General features: G+C 38.6%; 1 protein-coding gene across 2 annotated transcripts in view; it reads left to right on the top strand.

Moving 5' to 3' along the window:
- Positions 1–27,313, top strand: part of RGS17 (regulator of G protein signaling 17) — an 89,356-nt gene that overhangs the window by 33,650 nt on the left and 28,393 nt on the right. For both annotated transcript variants that reach the window (XM_046006610.1, XM_046006609.1), the window contains one exon: positions 25,545–25,688. In XM_046006610.1, coding sequence (XP_045862566.1) covers positions 25,570–25,688 — 119 coding nt within the window. In that variant the 5' untranslated portion in view covers positions 25,545–25,569. The remainder of the gene's footprint in view (positions 1–25,544; positions 25,689–27,313) is intronic.

Below are 27,313 nucleotides of genomic sequence, written 5' to 3' on the forward strand. Positions count from 1 at the left end.
ATTTGCATTGTGAAAGACCAGAGGCTATGTATATGTGTGGACACACACACACACACACACACACACACACACACACAGTGAAGAGTTGTTTCTAGGCTATAGAATAGTTTTCATCATTGTGAGTATCTGTGTTTCCTAAATTGCCTACAATAAACAACTTCGACTTTTGTACAAGACACATAAAAAAGTTTTTCTTTAAGAATGGAGGGAAATACACTTAATTCAATATCCAAAGGTAGTCTAATGAACCAATTTTTATTACCAGATCACAAGACATAAAATGTATACATCATATTGCCAGGTTGTTTATATTAAGAAATATTATTGCTAGCATTCTTTCCCTATAGCATTAATTATGTGAGAACTAAGTAAAAATGAGAAGATTGCTTGGTAAACACCAAATTCGAGCAAGAGATACAATGAGTAGCTACGTCCTCACCATGTAAGTTGATCAGTGTTTCCGCTGTGGGACAAACGGTTCTACTGAATCAGCCTGTTCAGTGATACGGAGCCTTGAGCTGAGCTGACTTTGCCTTCCAAATCTGTGTCTGCTCTGTGAAGAGATCCTGTCTCCTTGGTTATTACAGTTTTCCTCACAGTAGCTCAGATTTTACAATTCAGTAGCTTAGAGTTCAGTCTTAAAATACACTTGCCTTTGTATCGTGTCTTCCAAACCACTTAATCCCAGCATTTACAAAAAAAATCGGGAGGGTCACTCTTGCAAGTGACAAACACCTTTATATTTGAATTCTCACTGATTTTATCACAGAGTTCTGTTACGTCTTTGTAAGATGCAACATACTAACAACATACTAAGTTTCACATACTAAGAACACTTCAGATACACTTCCTAAATTACTTTTTATTTTATTTATATATATATATATATTTTTTTTAAAGATCTTATTTATTTGACAGAGAGATCAGAAGTAGGCAGAGCAGCAGGCAGAGAGAGGGGGGAAGCAGGCTTCCCGCTGAGCAGAGAGCCCAATGCGGGGCTCGATCCCAGGACCCTGGGATCATGACCTGAGCCGAAGGCAGAGGCTTAACCCACTGAGCCACCCAGGTGCCCCCTAGATTACTTTGTAAAGATTTAGTGTCTTCGACATTGTTAGACTTTTCTTCCTCTAGAAACCTACCTACACCTCAGTAATAGTGCCTGCCTCTCAATTAAATGGATGTAATATATTGAGTGTGTTTAGAATATTGCCTGCTGGCATTAACCATGGTAATAATAATGCTTAAGCATTCTAAACTATCCTGGAAGGGACATTGTAGGAGTTTGCATTTCCTTCAGGGCAGCTCTAAATATGTTATTCATCACAGTGAATGTGGCATTGCTTCTTCCCCCAGAGATCCTTAAAAACAGGATTTATAATTCCAGTATAATTGATGTGCTGGCTGATTTTTATAAAATGAGAAAGGAAATCAGTGACCACCGGTGTTCTATTTTACCCTGGTGGTCCAAAGGTAATTTTTCTCATACTTAGAATTAACTTTCAGATAGCCTATGAGTTATAGAATTTTTTTCATTTTATTTTATATCTTTTCAGTGTTCCAGAATTCATTGTTTATGCACCACACCCAGTGCTCCAAGCACTATATCCAAATTTGTCATTAATTCTGAAAATCAATTCTCATTGAATATGATGATTCATGGCATCATGCTGTCATATATAGATAGTCATTTTTCTCCTGTGGGGCAATCGCCATGATGCATTTTGTGATTTGATCCATAAAAGAATTATTGAAACCATTATTTTAGTGTAATGGTCAGGAATGACTAAAGGCTGTGAGTTAGCAGGGATGGTTGAAAGTGGTTTCTCATAGACCAAGACAGGAGAACATGGATCTCAAGAACTCTGCTGGATTATCAAACAGTACAACTGGCCAGGCCAAAAGGACATCCCATCTCCTTTACAACTCCATCTTCATACATGAATCCCTCTACATAAAACCATGTAAACCTGCACAGTAAATATATTATGCTCATAATTGCAGATTTCAAAAGGTCAATGTCTTGGGGACTTATTTGATTTTTGTTAAGGAAGAAAATGTAAGAACAATGAATAAATGTGGCTATGAAACTCCAACATATTATTTACTAATGCCATTGATAGCTACAGAGAGAACCAGACATTCTGTGAGTCATTTTCCTTTCAATTAGAGCTGTGCTACTCCAAGCATAATCTGGGGACTGATGCTGGTATGTGAGCTGATTGCTACTGACCAGTCCCAGAATTTAAAGCAGGGCACTGTTTTCCTTGCTCATTTGCAAACACCCGATCTCAGTGTGGACCAGTAATACACATTTTAGACTAGAATTTTGAGAGGCACTGAGCCAGAGGATTATAGTTCCAATCAGTTCTGCTAGCCTGCTGTCCATGTTATGGCCTCAGGGTCTGGTCTTGACCTTGCTGCTCATCTGCTATGTGACCCTGATGAGATTTCCTCAGCCGTTTTGCATCTTGGTTTTCTCCCCTGTATGAAGGATGTGGCACCGATAATCCCTGAGCCCCTTTGCAGAGCTGTAATTCAAATGGATGCAATGACTGGCTTTAGGTATAGACAAAAGGCTGGGTAAATTATGGCAATTAAAAATGATACTATTAACAGATGCCTATGAATACTGTGTGAGATGGAAACATGATTTTAAGTGAAACAAACAGTATGCCCTATACCATCTGCAGAGACTGTATTTCAACTATGTAAAAATACATACACAAAGAAGACTGAGCATACATTTAAAAAACAATTTTACAAGCACTGTGAAACTCTGAAGACTGTGCATTGATTCTTTTCTTTCTCTGTTGCCTAAATTTTTATAACACGGTTACGTCCTTCACAAATAGAAATGAGGAAATGGCATACAGAGGTGTTCCGTTAAATGTAATACCCCTACGATTTTGACTCTTTTTCTATATTCCTTAATGAATGTAACTGCTCTGTTTTCACTATTTGGAATATCCTGTGGCATTTCTCTGTTCCTTCTTCCTGTACCAAGTAAGGCTCTTCCAGAGCAAATACTGGTATTCTTCCAGTGTCTCTGGAGTCAAAGAAACTGTTCAGTGCCCACTAAATACCTGTGTAACCTTCTATTACGTTAAAGGACACACAGCTTCCAGCCAAGCCAGGCTGCACCTGTCCTTTGTATCAACGTCCACTCTTCTCAGAAACCTTAACTCTTTTCCATCTTTAAAAATAAAAAATTTGCTGGGGCGCCTGGGTGGCTCAGTGGGTTAAAGCCTCTGCCTTTGGCTCAGGTCATGATCCCAGGGTCCTGGGATCGAGCCCCGCATCGGGCTCCCTCCTCTGCAGAGAACCTGCTTCCTCCTCTCTCTCTCTCTGCCTTCCTCCCTGCCTACTTGTGATCTCTGTCAAGTAAATAAATAAAATCTTTTTAAAAATAAATAAATAAATAAAAAATAAAAAATAAAAAATTAGGGGCGCCTGGGTGGCTCAGTGGGTTAAAGCGTTTGCCTTCAGCTCAGGTCATGATCCCAGGGTCCTGGGATCGAGCCTCGCATCGGGTTCTGTACTCGACAGGGAGCCTGCTTCCTCCTTTCTCTCTCTCTTCTTGCCTCTCTGCCCACTTGTGATCTCTATCAAATAAATAAATAAAATCTTGAAAATAAAATTAAATTAAATTTAAAAAAAAAACTAAAAAATTTCCTGGGACACCTAGGTGTCTCGGTTGGGCATCTGCCTTTGGCTCAGGTCATGGTCTTGGGGTCCTGGAATCCAGGTCCCCCCCAGTGTGTCAGGCTCCCTGCTCAGCGGGTAACCTGCTTCTCCCTCTTCCTCTGCTCCTCCTCTTCTACACTTGTGCTCTCTCTCTCGAAATAAATAAAAAATTAAAATAAAATAAAATAGTAAATTTTCTCCCTTGACTCTGCATCCTTTTCCAACTATTCTCCATCATTCCTTTCCCCTTCGCAACCAAACTTTGGAAAGAGATGTTGAAGCCGCTTGCCTCCCTTGCCTTGCCTCGCCTTTGTACCTCAGCCCTTCCAGTCAGTCTGATGCCTTAGACCATATACATGACCATTTTCTGATTGGCATTGACCCCCCGTACTTAAATCCAATAAATTTTCTTGATTTCATTGTCCATCAGATATAGACACCGCGCTACAATAAAACAGAAACACTCTGCTAAGGGCTTTTAAGTAGTTCACAGATTTCTAAGAGGGCCAGTGAGAAGCTCTGTAGTTAAGTGTCCAGGGGCAAGGCCCAGCTGGAGCATCTGCAGAGAAAGTACCTTTGCTACTTCTGTTCAGCATTGAGAAAGCTCAGGCTGGATGACAGGACCTTGCTACACCCATCCTTGAATAGCCAGACCCTTCTACCGCTTTACACCCCAGAAGACCAATTCTCTGCAAGTGGCCATCTCTACCCTCTTATAAATAAACAAATCAGTCATTCTTCTAAATTCCAATGAGTTATTCATCACTACATTTTCACAACCCAAGATCATACATCAATGCCTAAATGTTCTACATCAATACTGTCAACGTTCCTATTTTATTATAATGAGGTTTGCAATGATATTCTCAGTATTCGCTTGTGTGTGTGTGTATGTGTCTAAAAATAACCACTTAATCTGAAAACTATCTTACAGTTTCTGAGAGGGTAAAACTAACATTGTCTCCTCAAGAAAAGCATGCCATTTGGTAGTGTGCAGCATTAACAAATTCAAGCAATTTTAACTTCTGACCTGACAATTTTAGCTTAAAAATCTTTAGGTTTTTCTTTGTTAAAATGTGGCTCTTTGGATTTAAATTTATGTTGTAGCAGTTCTTACAGTTCCAAGATCTAGCCCTGGAGTAATATTTACTGGTTTTGTTTCTTGTTTGTTTCTCCTTCTGTCCTCCCCCATCGGTATTGTCCAAGAATTAATGAGTTGCGTCCATCAAAGATTAGTACTAATGACCTTATTTCCATAAAAACAGACTCACCATTCTGCCAGCTTTCTCTTCTGCGAGCTTGCCTGTAGGAATGATCCATTAGTTAAAAGTTTAAAAGAAACTAGAAGATGTTTGTCTCCCATAAATCTGACTATGCCATTGACCTTAACCTGTTTCAGCATTTTAAAAAAAGACACTTTTTAAAAATCTGTGATCAAAGTTATAATAACTACTCTTTAATCTATGCCCTAAAAACTGAAGAAGAAAACTAGCCTTCTTAGCTTCATGAGATATTCATTGATTTGTTGTAAATAAGACAAAATATTTCCTCACTACCAGAATTCAGATAAAACATCTAATTAGTGATACAGTCTTGCCTTGGAGGAGGTGGAGACTGGAATTTGTAGGGAAGAGTCTAGAGAGGAGGGAGGTTTTCAGATTAAAAAAACTGCAGAAACCTGCATAGGGTCTTCTTGAGTTTTTGCTGGGTACTAGGCCATGAATGCATAAGGTAAAATTCCACAAAATCAAGCTAAGAAGGAGGCAAGAGTAGCAAGAAACAGCTCCCAAGACTTAACAGTTGGACAGGAGGCCACTCTGGCTCCAACTAGCCGGAGTAGATGGACAGTCCACAGTAATCCGCTGGTGCATCTGGTGGGGACCCTGGCGGGGTCAGGCCTTAGTAGGAGAGCTGAACTGTGTTTGGAGTCAGGGCTATTCTAGACTCACTAGCAAAGCTTGCAAAGGGGCCTTCAATAGATCATGCCTATCTGCAAGGAGCTTACTGGCCTGCCAGAACAAAGTCAAACTACCATTAAGAAAACAAAATTTCTTTTTTAAATATGTGAGTGGATTAAGCAACTATTTGAGCCTTATTTGGGGGAAAAGATTTAAAGTTATGAATTTTCTGCTTTCATAATTACAGGAACATTTAGATTTTCTGTTTCTTGTTTTATGTCTGTCAAGGAAATAGTGCATTTGACCTAAGCTGTCCGTCATTGGCAAAAAGTTGTTGATGGAATTCCCTTATTTTAATATTTATAGGATCTGTCATGATATCCTTTTTTCAATCTTGATATTGGCAATTTGTCTTCTCTCTTTCTTCATTGACTGGAATTATTTTAGTTAGCTAGCCCCCACATTTAGGGACATTTTGGTCATTTCCCATCTTTTATTACTGTAAATTACATTTTAATGTATAGCCATGTGTATGTGCAATTTCATATTTACAGAGATGAATCTTTTTGGTAGATTCTTGGATGTTAGCTTGGCTAGATCAAAGGGCAAATACATAAGTACTTTTCTTCGATGTTGCCAGATTTCCCTCCATAATGATTGAACCATTTTGTTTTCCCTCCAGTGGGAGGGAGTGGAAGTGTAAATAGAGGAAAGTAACTCTTTACAGCTTTTCTGACAGGATATGTGTCAAGCTTTTGATTTATAAACCTGATATTTGAATAGTAGTATGCACGTGTAATATAATTCGTATTTATTCATTTTCTTACATTAAAGAGCAATTATATACTTCTTTTCTAGTGAACCATCTATATACATCTTTTGTCCACTTTTTAGTAGGTTTTTGGTCTTTTCTTCTGTTTAAAAGAGCTCTTTAGATCGGCAAATTGTAACCATGCCCAGACCAAATTATCTCTGATAGTCCTCACACCTCTTGGTATTTGTTCCCTACGTATCCCATTGTCCTAGTTGCTTCTTCCTGTGGAATTAACCCTCTAAGCTATAAATTTAAAAAAAACAACAAAAAACAACAAAAAAAAAACTTCTTCTAGTTTAGCATTTGTCTATTGATTATGTTTATGGTTGTCTTTGTTTTGTTTCTTGCCATGCAAAGTCTCTTATTTCTTCTAAAATTTGATCATGACTTGAAAGATTTTCCCTTCTCCCAGATTATAAAGGAATTCACCCATGTTGTCTTGTAATACTTGTATATTTTCAATGTTTGCATCTATGTCTGTAATATATTTAGATTATATTCTGTTATATAGTTGGAAGATTCAATGAACATTACCTCTTTCTAAATAACGATGCATTTCTTATAATGCCACTTAATTCTTTCACTTTTATTCTGTACTAAATTTCTTTTTTTTGGTTATAAATAGTAGTATCAATATTGAACTAGGTTTACCTGTGAATGACAAAGAAGGATGGAATTTTGCAAAACAAGGAATCAAATTATTTCTGGTTATTTAAAGCTGGGTTACCTACTTTGAGCTATGTAAATGGTTTTTGGTTTTGTTTTCTTGACCTATGCAAATAATTTTAAAATACAGCACAGAATAAAATGTATGAATTAATTTATTTATATTGTTACTTATTCACCATTTTGTAAATTCATGTTGTTGACGTAATCAGCCCAGTTTTGCTCTCTATTCTGATCAGCAACCAGGGCAGGACCGCTCATGGTTTCACGCTGAATCGCACTAACAAGAGTGGATGATGGCCCTGCCTCCTCAGACTTCTTCCCTCTTAACAGTGTAGCTCAAAAGGAAAACTCAAAGAATGGATTTTAGTTCCTTGCCCAAACTGAGGTTTCCATATGAAAGTCAAGCAATCAATCAACCAATAAACAGTCTATCTTGGATAGCAACCGTCAACTGTTGTACATACCAAATCCTTTTTAAAATATCACCAACCCGGGGCACCTGGGTGGCTCAGCGGGTTAAAGCCTCTGCATTCGGCTCAGGTCATGATCCCAGGGTCCTGGGATCAAGCCCCGCATCAGGCTCTCTGCTTGGCTGGGAGCCTGCTTCCTCCTCTCTCTCTCTCTGCCTGCCTCTCTGCCTACTTGTAATCTCTATCTGTCAAAAAAATAAATCTTAAAAAAAAATAAATAAATAAAATAAAAAATAAAATATCACCAACCCAATTAATGGTGAGACCATAGATTGTAGACAACATCCAGTTTACTAAGGCTAAGGAGGAATTTCTGACAAACTGTATTCTCTTTGTAATGTCTGTATACCTGGCAACTGGGAAGGCAGCCTTTTTCCTGCCAATTTTTATATAAGGATATGCTTTTTTTTTTTTTTTTTCATTTTACTCTATAGTCATTTCAATCTGTTAACTAGAGAATTTCGGATATTTCTGACATCCATTATGCTTTGACAGGGACTTTGGTAGTGAGGAAGCTGTTGAGAGTGAATAGTGTTCTACATAACCTATTTTAGGTGACTAGTTAAAACAAGAGATGCAGAGCCAAACAAAATGAAGGGCATGGATTATGAGGAGGAATACCACTCAGGTGGAATTGAATTTGTCTGCCTGTTAAAACTGAGAAACCCTGACTTGGGATCAACAGACCACTGCTGAGTTCGAGTTGTGCTGACTTGTGTGTAAATGAACTGCCGTCAGTCGTTATCCAACGAGCCACAGAAAACACTCTTCGATCTGGAAATGGAAGACGGTGTAAATTTGTATTCTAAATTAGGGATAGCTCTTTTCTTAGGAATAGTAAGGTTCAATTCCTCCTCAAGAATGTTTTTAAATGTTGGGGAACAATTCCTCCTTTTTGTATTTTAAGAGTTACGAGAAATACTACCTTAATAGTCTTAAGAGACATCTGAATTCTAACTCACCTCTTGAGGTAGGTCTGAGTTTCATTTCTGCCTTATTTTAGGTCTGGATGACATGCTTAACAGCATTCAGTAAGGATCATTGAGCTGAACGCCTTGTGATACATTTCATCATCAATCAGTGAAAACACAGACCACACATGAGCATGGACCAACAGAGCAGCCATCAATGGTGGATTGCCACCATGGTCCCTCTAAAGTATTCTCCTCCCTTCTCTAGCCTCCTGTGTCCCGGGAGACTTATCAATATGGCCTCAGTTGAAGAGTTTGGCTGATATGGAGCATGGCAAGAGGTTAAAGGGAAGGCAGAGATAATGGTTGGGATATTTACTATCTGCAAAGTCACCTTAACTGCCTGTTTCTCTTGATCTACCTTAGATCACAGCTTTGGTCAGAAGGCCTCTTCCCACATAACCCTTTTTGTCCCTCCTCATAACCATTTTCTTTCCTTGCACCTATCTGAAGGAACCATAACATAACCTATATTAGTTATACCTCTCACCTGTTCTCCAGAGTACTACCTTGTCCCTTAGGATCTCCCTACTATTTTTCCCCACACCCTTTTTAAACAACCCGTTATTAAACAGTTTTTAAACCTGACTGTGCCATCAGTTACCTCCTGGGACACTGACTGCTAAACCGTCTCTGAAAATTTCACAGGATACCCTCAGACTGTCACAGGCATGCCTGTGGCACTCAAGATAAGGCTGGAAAAGTAGCAGATGCTAATAACACTTTCTCAAGTGGAACAAGCCTGTTTGGATAAAGAGCCAGGAACTGTCTCTTCTGGACAGGACTTAAAAGAGGAAGAGAACTGGAAGAGAGGGTTGAGCAGAATCAATGGTTGCACAGGAAATGAGTGACACCTTTCTTTATGGTAATTGTTGTGAAATAACATTTATGTTGTTTTCTGAAACATTTTCTTCTTACTATTTTTTAAAGATTTTATTTATTTATTTGACAGAGACATAGCGAGAGAGGGAACACAACAAAGGGGGAATGGGAGAGGGAAAAGCAGGCATCCCTCCGAACAGGGAGCCTGATGGGGGCTCAATCCCAGGACTCTGGGATCATGACCTGAGCCGAAGGCAGACATTTAATGACTGAGCCACTCAGGCGCCCCTATTTTGACTTTTTTAAAGATTTTACTTATTTATTTGAGAGAGAGAGAGCTTAAGCGGGGTGAGGAGAAGAGCTAGGGAGGGAAGCAGGCTCCCCTCCTGAGCAGGGAGCCAGATGCTGGGCTGAGTCCTGGGACTCCAGGATCAAGACATTAGTCAGAGGCAGAAACTTTATGGACTGAGCCACCCAGTTGCCCTCAGAAATATTTTAGAAGCCCCTTGGGAGATGTATTTATGTTGAAGGGGATACCCTCTTATTGCAAACCAACCTACAAACTTCCACGGCAAACCAACTTAATGAAAAATGATGGGTCGTTAAATGAAGAACATGAAACTATCTTGAGACGACATGAGCTGTACACATGCATGTTCATTGATTTTCTGGATTTGTAAACCTTCAATTGCAAATCATGATCTTTACATTTTTAATTTTGTATCAGATATTTCACAGTTCATATGAAATCAAAACCAAGTATTATAAATTTATTTCTATAAGGAACAAGTATCTCCAACAGGTATTTAAATAAATGCTGACTTTTAGAGGCCTCTTCACTGAATAAAATAATTTAACTCTGATAATTTCAAGTTACTGTGGAAAAAAAAAAGTAGTGTAGACAATCACAAAAGATTGACAAAATCATGCATCGTGGATGGACTGAGCTATCTAGTCTTCTGGAGCATCTGGGATATGCCCGTTGCCCAGCAGAGAGATTTACATGAGGGCTGTTACCTCAGGTTCCGATCCCTTCTTGGATCCTATCAGAGCTTTGCCCTAGAAATCTGTGCTAGAGCACATTGCTTAGGAATTATTAACAAAGAAAGAAGAATCATAGACTTTGGAGATAGGCAGGCTTAAGTTTAAACCTGTACTGGGCATTAGCTGGATACCAGGGACTAATCTCTCTGGTCTCAGTTGCCATATATATAAAGTGGTAATACCTACCTCACAGGTTTGTTTTGAAGGCTGCATGAGAACCTATGTAAAAACTGCTCAAAAAAAAAAAAAAAGTGTGACAGTGTGTAATGGCTCAGACACTTTGGAAGACAGTTCGACCAAACTAAACATATTCTTACCATATGATTCAGCAGTCACACTCCTTGGTATCTACCCAAAAGAGCTGAAGATTTATATTGACATAAAAACCTACATACGATGTTTATAGTAGCTTTATTCATAGCTGTCAAAACTTGGAAGCAACTGAGATGTCCTTCAGTAGATGAATGTATAACTAAACCGTGATACATCCAGACAATGGAATATTATTCAGCTCTAAAAAGAATTGAGTTCTCGAGCCATGCAAAGACATGGAGGAACCTCAGATGCGTATCACTAAGTGAAAGAAGCCTGTATGGTTTGCACTATAAAACATTCTGCAAGAGGCAGAAGTATGGGGACAATGAGAAGATGAGCGGTTGCCAGACGTGGGGAGCAAGGGGAGGGATGAATGGGCAAAGCACAGAGGATTTCTAGGGTCATGAAATTCTCTTACAATATTACGACGGCTATATGTCATTACCCATTGTCCAAACCCATGAAATGGTCAACGCTGAGCGTGAACGCTAAGGTAAACAGTGGACTTTGGTGATTATGATGTGTCAGTGTAAGCTCACCGTTCTGCTGAATGATGGTAGTGGGGAAGAGATGCACGTGTGGAGGGTATATGGGAAATCTCCGTACCTCCCTTTCCATTCTGTTGTAAACCTAAAACTGCTCTCAAAAAAAAAAAGTCTAAATTTTTTAAAATAATTATCTGCATCCCACTTCTGTTTAATTATATGATCCGTTTCTCTGTAACTCCGTAACACAATGTCAGAAGCCCTATTTCATGAGGCTGACTTTTGCTGAGACCATAATAATTGCAGTGTTTTATTTTATTTTTTTGTATTTTAATGGTTTATGACCTATGTGGAATAGAGCAATGTAGTAGCGTTTTTTCCAACAACAGCATGTGAATTGTTTATACTTTCTCACTCTCCAAGTATACTAATATTTCCGTTCCTACACGACAAATCATTACCATCAGCATTAACTGGGCAGCTAATGACAGTGAGGCACGGCCTTAGATACTGAAAATACATATAGTAACTCGACAGTACCTTTCTCTTCAAAATATTCATATAGAAAGGACAAAAGCATACAAATCAGTGTAATTACCATAAATTGAGAACTCACCCTGTGCCCAGTGCTATGCTTATTACAGGGATCTTTTCACTTAATCTCACACATTTTGGCGAATTATTAGGTAATGTTACTATCCTGACTTCATAGTTGCATGCACTGGAGCTCAAAACGGTTAGGTAACTTGCTCACAGAGTAAGAGAGAGAGCTTTAATTTGAATTTTCAACGACTGCAATAGAGTATATATTCTCCCTAACAGTGCTCGTTCTGACATCAGGTACAGACAATTAAAAGTTAGGACATTGTTGCTCAGTGTGTGATTGCGTGTGAATCCTGTGCTGATGTGCAAAACATTTGTTATTGGTCCATGGCAAAGTAAATGACGCAGTCGAGAGTAAGCTTTTAGAAATGTTTAGAGCAAATTTGACAGAGTAATTATATGTCTATTAAATCTAATAGTAAAAACTAATCGGTGCTTTATATTGCATTTTCCCCATTTTATTATTTGTTTTTATTGTATCTGACCAAAATATTGCTCCATGGCTGATTGGAAATTTAAAAACAAAAAACAGATCAGGGGCGCCTGGCTGGCTCAGTTGGTAGAGCATGCAGCTGTTGGTCTTGGGGTTGTCAGCTGAAGCCCCACATGGAGCCTAGAGCTTACTTAATAGAAAAGAAAGAAAGAGGGAAGAAAGAAGGGAAGGAGGGAGAGAGGGAGGAAAGAGTAACCGCTGTTAAGATTAAAAAGAACAAAACAAAACAGAAAACACCCGAGTCTTTCACTATGGATAAGTGAGAGTTACTCTGCTATTCCAGAGGGTTAGTGGGATGGCAGTGGGTCGGAGGTGAAGTAGGAATTATGACAGTGTGCATAACTAATGATGATTGAGCACTTACTATATGCTCCAGACTGTGCTTCGTTTCTCTCTCTCTACATACACACACACACACACACACACCATATAAACCACATGTATACCGTACAATGTGTATATATACATACATGCATAAGTATATACATGCGGTACCATATATATGTATATACACATATTTCTTTGTAGAGAGTTATCATTTGATATCTTTCCGACAACCCTAGAACTTTGAAATCGATATCTACCGTGTCCGTTTTACCTGATCCTGTTCTGGATATTACTGCCAATATCCGCTTCTTCCCCCAGAGCTACTCTTTGCTAAAAACCCAACCAATGAAGTCCCTTTCATTACCAGGGCTCTTTTGTGGATATATGAGGATGGAGAATAATTGTGCTTCTCCACCACCCTCTCCACCAAAAAATAAAATAAAACCTGTCACTTTACTACTCTTTTCTGCTTTTCAGAGGGCAGTTAGTGGGAGGCTGGGAACAGCTGTGTCAGGGGCTTCTGGGAGAGCCTTTCTTCCCTCATCCTGCTTAGTTTTTCTAGAAACTGCTGCCCACTCTTCCTGGAATGAGTAAACATGTTTTGCTGTGTGAGGGAAGGGTGCTGACTGAATTGATTCCATCGCTTATGTACTTCCTGGAGTTCGGTGAATTCATTAAAAAAACAAAACAAGGAAACTGAGGTGAGGTGGTATGAATTTTCTAACAGGACCGGTTTGCTGAACATGCCTATGTTGAAGGCAGAGTAAAGGGAAGTAACTGTCTTGATGAAAAAGTCCTAAGAAAGTGCTATAGGGAAAGGGGACCATGAATCCTCTTCAAGGGATTTTTACCTTGAGTAGAACACACGCGGGTTTTTGAAAAAGTTTCCTGGTTACAGGATCGTATCGTTAAATGTTCTTCTGTTTTTTAATAAATGTCTATTAGTGTGAGACAATATATATGGGACGCAGCTTTGGAAAGAATAGATAGTAGATTACCTCATTTGCTGAGTGCATCTGAGGATGGGCCTAGTGAAGCTGCTCTTCAATGTGGGAAGTTTCAGGAAGTCCCACGGAGAATCAGAGATGACTTATATTGGCTTGGTTGTAGAGAATGGAATTGTATATAGGGATATTATGTGAAACAGAAACATAAATGGGATATAGTTTGTGTTTTAGTTTTCTTCTGGCGATGCTTCCACATAGTATTAATCTCTTTATTCCCATTTAGTGTGTTTAGACAGACATTGATTGAATTTCCATAACAATTATCCCTGTTTGTGTTACCATCTTAATTATATGAATAATTACTATTAGGAGAAACAGCCTCTGGCATACCCTTTTCAAATGTGATTTTGTTTACTGATTTTTTTTTCTGTTTACAGTGTTTGTTTGTTTTTTCTTTCCTTCTGTTATCTTGCTTATCTTTTTTTTTTTTTTAAGATTCTATTTATTCATCTGAACAAGAGAGAGAGCATGAGCACCCTAGCGGGGGGAGGAGCCAAGGGAGAGGGAGGAGCCGATTTCTGGATGAGCAGGAAGGAAGCTCAACACGCGGGCTCCATCCCAGGACCCGGAGATCAAGACCTGAGCCCAAAGCAGAAGCTCAACCAGCTAAACTACCCAGGCGCCCCTTTAACTGATCTTTTTCACGTGAATTGAAGTAATAAGCATGTCCGCTCTCTGAAGAGCAATTCAATGATTCCCAAAATGAGTCTGTCACATAGAGGAAAGTGCTGTCAATACTTCCCTAAGTCAACACGTGATGATTCCGTATTAATCAGTAGTGTTGTCTAGAATGGCACAAGGAAAGTAACGGCCATGCTAAGGATTCTCATTGTCACCGTGCAGTGTTTATGGCAAAGATTGTGTCCCATTTCTAAAACACTCACCTTAAGCTAATGCTGCCATTCTAAACTAAAGCCAAGCCTGAATAAGTCAGGTAAAGAGTAGGGTTTTTTGTTTTTTTGTTTTGTTTTGTTTTCGTAAAGCTCTACTTCATCTGTATTGGTATTTTAGACCTTCTGCTATTGCCAAGTAATTGAATGACCTTCCTCTTCATATAAACTGAGATTTAACTTCTGTGGGGGAACCTGTCTACCCACCTATGCTAGAAAGACACCTTCTCTTTATCTTGTTTCACTCCTTTAACACACATTGTCAGAGCTCGCTGGTTCTCAAGCTTATTCATATGTGATGAAGTTCCTGGAACATACGGTGCTTTTCACCACGATCATGTAGATGATTTAACACTGAGATCACTGATTTTTAAATGTATGTGTAAAATTAAATACTGGCTTATATTAGAGTCCAGAATATACAGACAACAGTAGATACCAACATTTTAAGAAGAAAAAACATGGGATAAAGTTTATGAGAGACATTTCTCCTCATTAAATTAATTTTTTTTTTTTTTCTGACCAAAACAGAGAGAGAGATGGTTCTAGGTGGAATGAAATACTTGCTCCATCTCACAAAATTTCAGTTCTTGGTGGGAGCTTGATTGAGACACATAATTACTTTTTTCTGTGTATCAAAATGACCAAGATGAATGACCCAACCTCTGCCCTCAAAGATCCCATGCTCCTGTAGGAAAAGCTCACACATGGCAAAACTATAAAACAATATGAAATTGGAGATCAAGGTCAAGCATTGCTAGGTGCTTTCCCATAGGCTGGTCTGGCCGAGACTGCCTGGAGAAAGAACCTCTGTGAGGTGCTAGTGATACCACGAAAGAAAGTCTTTAGGATGTCAGAGTCCAGTAATGTTAACAGGCTTGTGCACACATTACAACTCACTTGCGAGGTGCACAATACTGAGTCAACACTGCAAGGGCAGTACTTTCTTTTGCCCAAATGGCTAGAAGGTAGAGGGTATGGTAAGTGAGATGAGCATGAAGGGGTAGTATTTCAACAAGCTCTTTGTGATTTTTCTTCCCACTTTGTGTTTAATTAGAACATACCATGTCTTTCCAACTCATGGATCTATCACCTTTACACACCAATCACAATGCCCCAAGTTCACAACTTAGCGTGGCCTGATCCAGAGCTTTTCGGGCCTTACTGGTTACAAGGATCATCAGGGAATCTTGTTAAAATGTAAAATCAAATCTAGTAAATCTGAGATTGGGCTTGAGATCCTCATTTCGAACAACCTTCCGTGGGGAGGAGGGGTGTGATGCTGCTGATCCAGGGACCACAGTGTGAATGGCAAAGGCCTGGTTTTTAACTCTGCATACGGGAACCTTGGCAATTACAAGCCCACCCGTCACCCTTGCAGTTATATTTAAAAACCCATCGTAAAATTTTGAAGAAAAATGTTCATGTAAACACGAAGACAAGTTGTCTAGGAGTAATAAGAACAAGTATTGTGGTTATGATTACAGATGAGTGAGTGCTGTTCCCTTGGCACACTGCTAAGGTTAGTGATCATAATAGCAATAAATATGCTTTCCCTTCTTTACAACTACTGAGTAAAGTGAATACCATTCCCCCATTTTACAAACAACGGCAGAAGTTAAATAAAACATACTCACTGCCACCCGGCCAGGACAAGGCAGACCCCTGGGATTCTAGTCCGGATCTCACCTCCTCCAAGCCACTACACTCCAGAAAGCGTAGTCAACCGAGGAAAGTGGAAAGTTGATAGAAGAGCAGAATCATCAGAGTAGAAATTGTGATGTTCTGTGGAATAAAAATGGCTGAATGTTCTGAGCCCAGAAACTAGCATCAACACTGTACGAGAGCCCTTACCAAATCGTCCTGTCAAATAACACTTTCAAATGTGTCCCATAGATGCATACGAGCAAGAAGAGGAGGGACGGACACCGATCTGACTCTGTTCTTTAAGGGTTAAGGAGGACACAGCAGTGATTATATTTAATCTTATATATATTTATATACTTATAAATACATATGAAAATATTATTATCATGGAGAGAGAATTGCAGACTCAACATAATGTGACATTTTAGTAAGCTTTGTATATATCACCTAAGGAAAGAGACACAGGGACATATTTATTGATGGAGCCAGAACTAACCCCCCGAAGTATTGACCAGAATCACATCCTGAGGTGTATTCACTCTGAGTACACAGAGATGACTTCTCAAATTCCTCGTAGTTTTAATGTAATCCTAAAATGGTATTTTTGAAAACGGCACACACACACACACACACACACACACGTCCCTTAACCCCCCAAAAAGCAAAAACTAGTTGGGATACAAATCTTTCAGATCAACATGTCATGAGATGGGAAATGACATTGAAACCTCGCTCCGTCACGTAGATAAATGCTGGCTTAGGTGAAGCAAAGTAGTTACGAGAAATTTTTAATCGAGGAGTTAAGTTGTTTTCCTTCATAGGGAAAACACATCACAACCAGGAATAAAAATCCGTACATAGTGAATTGCTTCCTTGTCCACCCTTGTCCACATTTAGCACTTGTCCAAGTGCTAAAGAAGGCCTCACAAATTTGGCTTATTTAGCAAATACCTTTTTGGGGCTAAACACTAAATCAACAACTATATGGCAAAACCGAATGCTTTCACTAAACGTGAGAAGATGCTGCAATTATAATGAAGTTTGATTGTTGGATAAGGAGTTGATTGTGGGTACCATGAGTCACTTGAGACTCAGTTCATTTACATGCGATAAAAATTACAGTGTTAGGGATGAAATGAAAAACCAAACTATTAGTCTTCTTTCTTCACTGAGTAAGCCTTTGTGTGGAGTCCTGAGATGGGAAGATTCTACCCAACAGATACAAAAACTTGACACCCCTGGGAGAAATGATCTCTCAGCAAGAAGACAGGGATGGAAATCTTCAACATCTGTAGCCTCAAAACATTGTACCACACCAGTTTTCTGGGAACGTGAAGAACAGTTCTCACCGGTGTTTTCCTGAGAGGGCTGCCACTTACTGAGTACTTACTCCATGTATAAAAATTTGTTCCAAGCATTTTACATATTCAATCCATTTGACCTTTACAGTAATAATGATGTACTGAGGGGCGCCTGGGTGGCTCAGTGGGTTAAGCCTCTGCGTTCGGCTCAGGTCGTGATCTCAGGGTCCTGGGATCGAGCCCTGCATCGGGCTCTCTGCTCAGCAGGGAGCCTGCTTCCCCCCTCTCTCTGCCTGCCTCTCTGCCTGCTTGTGACCTCTGTCTGTCAAATAAATAAAAAAAATTTTTTTTAAATGATGTACTGAGGTGTTCTGTTGTTATCAATCCCAAAGGGACACTTTGGGAAAGGATAAAGAGCAATGTTCAAATTTGACAGTATGTCCTAGAGCTGTAAGAGTTGTATGTAAAAATTTGAAGTCTCTGCCTTGGGAACGTAGATTTTTTTTTTTTTAATAATCTGAGGAATCTGCCATATTTGCTGTCACAATACTCCACATTTGTTATGCATCTACTGTTGGCAGAAATTACTGCTAGATTCCAGGAAAGCCAATAGATATGAGATATATTTGTTTCTTTCTCTGCTTCTTCTTAAGAGTTTTACAGTTCTATTGGGAAACAATATATAAACAAAAAGAGATGAAGAATCATACTAGTCAATGCTCGAGAACTGGCAATATGATCAATAAAAGTGCAGAAACTGATAAAAACAGGGGATCTCCTCTCTCTCCCAACTGTATTTTGAAGAGAGTGCTTAGCTTGGGTAGCCCATTTCTAGAACAGTAACCTCAGAACTAAGATATTTTCTCATTCTCAGGTGCCCAAGTGGTTCAGTCGGTTAAGTGCCTTGACCCGTGATCTCAGCTCAGGTCTTGCTCTCAAGACCGTGAGTTCAAGCCCCATGTTGGGCTCCATGCTGGACATGGAGCCTCCTTTAAAAAAAAAAAAAAGAAAGAAAGAAAGAAAGAAAAAGATATTTTCTCAGTCTAACCACCCATGTAAAATGGAGGCCTCTGTACATCAACCTCTTTCAAAGTGTTGCCAGGCCTCCATTTGAACACTCTAGAATACTTGTCTTGACACCAACCTCAAAGGTAAGTGAAGGTCTCATCTAAGTTTCAGACAGACTTTCCATATATGGAAGGAAGAGTCTTCATTGCTTCTATTTGTCAATCCATCTTCTAACATTTGGGATCTTACAAAGCAGATCTGTAGTCTCTCCTACGTGACATCATTTCAAATATTAGAAAAGTATGATTTGGATTGTCTGTTTTTTCTTCGTAGTATTCTTATGAGATAATTTTGAGGTTTTTTTTTTTTAATTCCTCTCCTAATCTTCTGAACATATTTCAATGTCTTTCTTAACTTGTGGTGACCAGAATTAACCAACCATTTAACCAGCCAAGAGAAGACCCATCACCAGCTTTAGAAAACATGCTTCTATTAATGTGTTCTAAGTTTTCATTAACTGTTTTGTTTACACTGTACTATTGATTGATACTGAATTTATTGTCCAGTAAATCACCTAGAACTTTTCATATGCTCCTTGTATGCCATGTTTCTCCCATCCTCATCTTACAAAGTTTTTTCTTTTATCCAAGCTCATATCCCTATATTCATCTTTTTAAATTTCATCTTTTTTTTTGTTCATTGCTCAAACTGTAAAGATATTTTTCCAGTTGAGATATAAATGACATATAACACTGTGTAAGTGTAAAGTGTACAGGTGTTGGTTTGATACATTTATATATTGCAGTATGATTGTAGCATTACTTAACACCTCCATCATGTCACATAATTATCATTTCTTCCGTGCGGTGAGAATATTTAAGGTCTAGTCTCTTAGCAACTTTGAAGTATATAATATAGTATTGTTAACTATAAGCACAATGCTATGATCTCTAGAACTTACTCATGTTCTACTGCAAGTTTGTACCCTTTGACCAGCATCTCCCCAGTTCCTCCACCAGCAGCTCCTGAACCGCTGTTTGTACAAGGTCTGCTTTTTTAGATTCCACATAAAAGTGGCAGCAAGCAATATTTGTCTTTCTCTGTCTGCCTTATCTCACTTAGCATGTTGCTCTTAAGGTCGATCCATGTTGTCACAAATGGCAAGATTTCCTTCTTTCTCATGGCTGGATAATATTTCATTTTACATACATATTTACATATATGTATGGAATATATATGAGTGGAATATCATTATATTCTTTTTTACATACACACACACACACACACACACACACACACACACACACCCTACATCTTTATCCATCATCCACTGACAAACCCTTGGTTTGGTTTCTGTATCTTGGGTAGCATGAATAATGCAACTGCAGAGAACATGGAAGTTCAGGTGTCTTTTCTATATCCTGTTTTTATGTTATTTGGACATATACCCAGAAGTGCGATTGCTGGATCAGATGGCAATTCTATTTTTAATTTTTTGAAGAACACCCATACTTCAAAAACTTCCATAGTGGCTAAATCAATTTATATTCCCACCAAGAGTGTATGACTATTCCCTTTTCTCCATATGCTCAACAATACTGGTTATTTCTTGACTTTTTGTTAATAGAGCATCTAACAGGTGTGAGGTGTTATCTCCTTGTGGTTTAGATTTGCAATTTCCTGATAATGTTAAGTATCTTTCCATGTACCTGCCCATTTGAGTGTCTTCTTTGGAAAAATGCCTATTCAGTGCCTCTGTCCATTTTGTTTTGTTTTGTTTTGTTTTACTGGATTTTGTTGCTGCTGTTGTTGTTGAGCCGCATGAGATCTTTATATATTTTGCAAATTAAGCCCTTTACCAGACACACGGTTGCAAATATTTTCTCCCATTCTGTAGGTTGCCTTTTCATTTTGGTGATGATTTCTGTAGCTATGCAGAAGCTTTTATAGTTGGATATAGTCCCACTTGTTGATTTTTACTTTTGTTGTGCAAAGATGATTTTGATGATTGTATGTGACCCTTGAAAGGAGGAAAAAGCAACATGGAGTGAAACTGTGATCGGGTGGAAATGAGATCAAACATCCTCCTTACTTCTTGGAAGAGACAAATAATGCCCCAAAACAACAAATAAGCCCTCCCTCATCACTACCTCAGATTTATGGTTTTATCTTGCTAATAAATTTACCAAAGCTTTGAGGGGGGAAATGGTGATGCTCGAGCATTAATCTTTATTCATAAGAGCTTTCCCAACACCTCACTAGAGGAGCTAAATGACATGTTTTCCAAGGTGGCCAGTGTGAGAAGAGCAGTCTGGGATGCCACTATACATTCTCCCAGCCCTGCTGTGTCCCTGGGTCGTGGGCCCTTCCAAGGCCACAGAGCTCAGAGTCTGAAGTCCTAATTTCATGCACAGCTATGTACTTCTCTGCACAGGAGAAACCAATTTCCCCTGCCTCATTCCTCTTTACCCTGTGAAATTAAATAGTTTCTTGACAGTCTGTCTCGCTAGGGAGTTTGACTGGAGGAAAGAAAAAGCTGGCCTTCACTTTTAGTCCTTGGTTATACACCTTTTTTGCAAAACTTATTTTTTCCTTTGTGACATTAACAAAATCTGTTTTGCTTAAAACTAGAATCAGTTACCACTAGAAAAAAAAAACTAGAAGAGTTATGCAGATTTTCCCTTCTGTATTGACAGGTAAACCCCAGTGAATTTAGTGAATTATCATGAGCCCCTGTGCTTAGAGGGACACACAAGCAATAGATGCAAGTAAGGATTCCAATAGGTGAATAGTCACTATTCCCCATGCTTGTTCGCCCCCAGAGAGGGTGGTCACTAAGTAGCTCTCTAGATAGCTTTTCCTCCCCTCTGTGTGTGTAATTCTTTGGACAGTGCAACTATGTAGCAAAATATGACAACAGACTGTTTTTCTTAAATATAGTTGTATGTCAGGCAGCCCAGGAGAAGTGTAGACTCCAGACACACTTGATATAATACCAAATACAAATACTGAACTGCTCGTATTCAGAGACACACACAGATCAGTCAGAAAAACAGAGGCAACCTGCTCCAAATGGTATGGGTACTTACACAAGAAAAATCAGTGAGTAGTATTTTTTTTTTTTTTTTGACAGAAGGAAAATGTTTATGGCACAGCATACACAGTTACCTCAGAAAAACACAAGGTATTTGCCTGTGATTTTTTTTTCTAATGAGCCAAAGGATTTAAAAAACAGTGAAAAGTCCTGCAAATCTCATATAGTATTTGAACTCCTTTTCAATGGGTTTAAACCACAACATTGCAAGCAGCATGGCATTTCTCTATGCATTTTCCAAAATTGGATAGTTAGCATTGAGAAAATGAAGGTCTTCAATTCTCAAGAAGGTGATTGAATCATTCTGCAAACTTCTAGGATAAGATATAGATAAGGACCTCTGTCTGGTATAAAGCTTTTTGTATTTATGTATGTGTATTTATGTATGTGTGTGGGGGGGGAGGCTCTGAAGAAAAAATATAGATAAGTACAAAAGATAATCAAATAAATACTCCTTTGTGCAATACTCCAATTAAAAAAATATTAATATTTTATTATTGTTGCAGGTCTTTGTAAAAGAAATAATCAGATAAAGTTAAAAATCCCTTCTTTTCCAGTCACATTCCCATCATTATCCCCCAGAAGCATCGAAGGTCATGGATCAAGTTCATGTTTTTATCACTTTACTATACATATTATCTGGAAATTAATAAGAGATATTGTTTTGTGTACTTATGAAGATTATGTTAATAATACAAGTTATATTTAATATTATACAGCTATTTTCCCACTCAATGTTATTTTACGATCTCCTCTTTGAATCCTATAGATAAGTCATTCATTTTAGGTGTTGTTTGTGTGTATTATCATATAATGAGATCCCCATTTTTATTCATTCCTGAGAAGAGGAAAATATGGATTGTTTTCCAGTAAAGTTATTAAAAATACTGTCATTAATGTCTCCTCATACATTAGTGTATGTGTATGTGAAATTTCTCCAGTGTACAAATATGAGAGTGAAATATGTTAGCTACATTGTTATGTAGCCAATAGTATTCTTCAAAATGATGGTATGAGAACTTTTTGTTTACCCACATCCTCTCTCAAAATTGGTGCCCTGTGACTTTTTTTTTTCTCAGAACTTAATTCTGCTATAGACTTAATTGTGCCCCCATTCATATGTTGAAGCTCTAAACTTTTTTTTTTTTACAGACTTCTATGTTATTATTTTTTTGTTTCTTATAAACATATAATGTATTTTTAATCCCCAGGGGTAAATGTCTGTGAATCGCCAGGTTTACACACTTCACAGCACTCACCATAGCACATACCCTCCCCAATGGCCATAGCCCCCCTCCCCCTCTTCCAACCCCACCTCCCCCCAGCAACCCCCAGTTTGTTTTGTGAGATTAAGAGTCATTTATGGTTTGTCTCCCTCCCAATCCCATCTTATTTCATTTATTCTTCTCCTATCCCCCTAACCCCCCATGTTGCATCTCCACGTCCTCATATCAGGGAGATCATATGATAGTTGTCTTTCTCCGATTGACTTATTTCACTAAGCATGAAACCCTCTAGTTCCATCCACGTTGTCGCAAATGGCAAGATTTCATTTCTTTTGATGGCTGCATAGTATTCCATTGTGTATATATATACCACATCTTCTTTATCCATTCATCTGTTGATGGACATCTAGGTTCTTTCCATAGTTTGGCTATTGTAGACATTGCTGCTATAAACATTCGGGTGCACGTGCCCCCTTCAGATCACTATGTTTGTATCTTTAGGGTAAATACCCAATAGTGCAATTGCTGGGTCATAGGGTAGTTCTATTTTCAACATTTTGAGGAACCTCCATGCTGTTTTCCAGAGTGGTTGCACCAGCTTGCATTCCCACCAACAGTGTAGGAGGGTTCCCCTTTCTCCGCATCCTCGCCAGCATCTGTCCTTTCCTGACTTGTTAATTTTAGCCATTCTGACTGGTGTGAGGTGATATCTCATTGTGGTTTTGATTTGTATTTCCCTGATGCCAAGTGACCTGGAGCACTTTTGCATGTGTCTGTTGGCCATCTGGATGTCTTCTTTGCAGAAATGTCTGCTCATGTCCTCTGCTCATTTCTTGATTGGATTGTTTGTTCTTTGGGTGTTGAGTTTGCTAAGTTCCTTATAGATTTTGGATACTAGCCCTTTATCTGATATTTCGTTTGCAAATATCTTCTCCCATTCTGTCAGTTGTCTTTTGGTGTTGTTAACTGTTTCCTTTGCTGTGCAAAAGCTTTTGATCTTGATGAAATCTCAATAGTTCATTTTTGCCCTTGCTTCCCTTGCCTTTGGTGATTTTCCTAGGAAGATATTGCTGTGGCTGAGGTCGAAGTGGTTGCTGCCTGTGTTCTCCTCAAGGATTTTGATGGATTCCTTTCTAAATTGAGGTCCTTTATCCATTTTGAGTCTATTTTCGTGTGTGGTGTAAGGAAGTGGTCCAATTTCATTTTTCTGCATGTGGCTGTCCAATTTTCCCAGCACCATTTATTGAAGAGGCTGTCTTTTTTCCATTGGACATTCTTTCCTGCTTTGTCAAAGATTAGTTGACCATAGAGTTGAGGGTCTATTTCTGGGTCTCTATTCTGTTCCATTGATCTATGTGTCTGCTTTTGTGCCAGGACCATGCTGTCTTGATGATCACAGCTTTGTAATAGAGCTTGAAGTCCGGAATTGTGATGCCACAGACTTTGGCTTTCTTTTTCAATATTCCTTTGGCTATTGGAGGTCTTTTCTGGTTCCATATAAATTTGAGGATTATTTGTTCCATTTCTTTGAAAAAAATGGATGGTATTTTGATAGGGATTGCATTAAATGTGTAGATTGCTTTAGGTAGCATAGACATTTTCACAATATTTATTCTTCCAATCTGGGAGCATGGAACATTTTTCCATTTCTTTGTGTCTTCCTCAGTTTCTTTCATGAGTACTGCCCTGTGACTTTAAACTGGGGGAAATTGGTTATGGAATAATTGTTTTATTCAGATTTTTCTGAGTACAAGTTTTGGGCATTTATTAACCTGACTTGGGGCATTTATGTTTTCTCTTCTGTAAACTGCCCGCCCATCTCCTTTGCCCGCTTATCTATTAGGTACTTTGCATTTTTCAGTTGTGATATGTTACTTCTATCTTACAGATAATAATCCTTTGTATCTTCTAATCTGGTTTTCATTTTTCACTTTATTTTATTATTATTTAATAATATTTTCCTTTTTGACTTACTCTCATAAGAAATCCTTTTCCTGCCCTGAAACTGTAAAAGCATTTTTCTATATTTTCTTGCCAGAGTTATAGAATTGTTTGTAACATCTACCCCTAATTTCTCTGAAGTTTATTTATTTGTGTGTTACAGCTTAGAGGTATAATTTTTTTCATGTATAAATCTAATTGTATCAACACTATGTATTGAATTTTTTTCCTAAGCGATAATGGAAGTGTCCTCTAATTTAATCCATGATTGCATATATGCCTGAGTCTGTGTCTCAGCTCAATACAAATTCCTTCTACTGATCTATTTATGTATTCCCATGACAATGACATACTGTCATAATTATTATTGTTTCATATTATTGATAAGATATCCCCACCTGTTCTTGTTTCCAGAAATATCTTGGTTTATTTCTGTCCTTTTAGTTCTCCACATAAACTTTAGAATCCCTTTATAGATTTCCATGAATGATTCAATTAGCATTTTTATTGCCGTCATATTGAATTTATAGAATAATTTGGGACAATTAACATTTTGAAGATAACCCATTTTCCCGCTTGAGAAAATAACCTATCTCTATCCGGGTTTATTTTGTGTTTTTGACAAAGTTTTATAATATTTTCCAAAAGTTGGAAAGTTTTTAAGATAGTCTCCTAAAAATTTTTTCTTGAGAACTTTTCATTTGCCTACTACTATTTCTTTTTTTTTTTTTACCTTCATTTATCTCCCATCCCAATTAAACTGTGCTCCCTTCAGCAGAGGCAATGTATCTTTCTTTTCATTTTTTCATACCTTCTGTTTTCTCTTTTCTTTCAGCCAGTTGGGTCCGAAAGTAGCTGAAATGCGAAAAAGACAGCAGACACAAAATGAAGGAACACCTGCTATATCGCAAGGGCCCGGAAACCAGAGACCCAACAACACGTGTTGTTTCTGCTGGTGCTGTTGCTGTAGTTGCTCCTGGTATGTGGCTCTCTGGGTAGGACCCCACCCCTGCACTAGCCGGGGACTAACTAGAATGAATTTGCAGCTTTGTTCTTGGGATCCTGGAAACTTCTCAGTCTGTCTTCCTTTCCTCCCTTACAAGTAGGAATTATTGGAGACCATCCCTGGAAATAGAATATTTCCCCAGAATCTACATTTAAATTGAGAGTAAGACAAACAGTGAAAACTTATTTTTTATCCTGTTTTTCTCCATCCACATTTCTTAGAGAGATGGGTAAAAATAAGATTATGGTTAGAGACTTGTTTAACCCTAAACAAAATTCTCCAATGTTCCAGAAGGTACAAGAACATTAAGATAACATCTAGCAGTCCTGTACATCATAGTCGATGTTGTGTTTTAGCCACGTGCTGTTTCTCAGGATGCTGATCATTCTGTCACAGAGTCACAAAACTGTGAACCAGAGTGGCATGCTCAGCCACAGACGCCTGATAGAGGACAGAGAAAAGTGCCACAAACCCATGTCCACAGGTCTAAAAGGCCAGGGGCTTTGACCGGTATGAAGGCCAAGTCAGTTAACTAAAATCTCCAGATTTTAAGAGCGAGAGAGCCTGTTTTCCTTTGTAATTTTATCCCTGACAGGTTCTGTGACATCATCCAAAGTTTTAAACTCTGCTTTTTGGCAAAATGATGAAGTTAGACAACCTGACTCCTGTCTAGTACTAAATGTCCAGGATTCTGGCACCTCAGAAAACCTGCTCCAGTTCCAAATTCCCCAAGTGCCTTCCAATAAGAAAATCAGCAAGACCAAGAGTCCTAAGATGAGATCTCCCAGGGAGATGCTAGACTTAATGGAACTTTCCATAGAACCGTAAGTTTTGGGGTCCTTGAAGATCCAGTTCACAAGTGGATCTTCTGGATTAGTCACGGTCTTCTGGATCTCCCTGACTTAGGTCAAAGCTCTGAAGAAAGGCCCAAATGCCTGAATTGTCTTCTTGTATATGACCTTCACACTCTCCTGAGGTTATTGGTATGAGATGGTGGCATAATATTCTATCACTGTGGCCAATATAGAGGAGACTTGTCATGCTCTGGTGGTAACCTTGGTGTTGAACAAGCTCTGTCCCTTCTAGGAAACTTCGTTTCCAGAAAACCATCATACATGTTAGTAATTTGGAAGGTTTAGTTTTTATACATATCAAAATTGCCTCTTAGATGATGATTTTTTGTTAAGGAAAATCATAAGGGACTCTTTTTCTTTCCTTTTTAAGCCTTAACTATTTCAAATGGATGAAATATGTCAATACAATTGTATATATTTTTTTCACTTATCTCTGCTAAAGAGATCATCTACCTCTGGTCTGAATCCATGGAGTGAAGTGTAGCGACTTAATATGGTGGGTTGGAAGTCAGACTGCCTGAGCTCGTCTTGTCCTCATCATCACTGTCTGACTTTCAACAAGTTACTTAATGTCCTCAAATTCCTCATATGTCAAAATACAGTAATAAGAATCCCTACTTCATAAGGTTGTTGTAAAAAATGAAATAAAACACATCCAAGCTGAAAACAGTGCCTGACATATAGTATGCATTTAAGAATTAGGTCACTGGGGGGTACCTGGGTGGCATGGTCGGTTAAGTGTCT

This window comes from Meles meles, chromosome 5, assembly GCF_922984935.1.
Source record: "Meles meles chromosome 5, mMelMel3.1 paternal haplotype, whole genome shotgun sequence".
NCBI lineage: Eukaryota > Metazoa > Chordata > Mammalia > Carnivora > Mustelidae > Meles > Meles meles.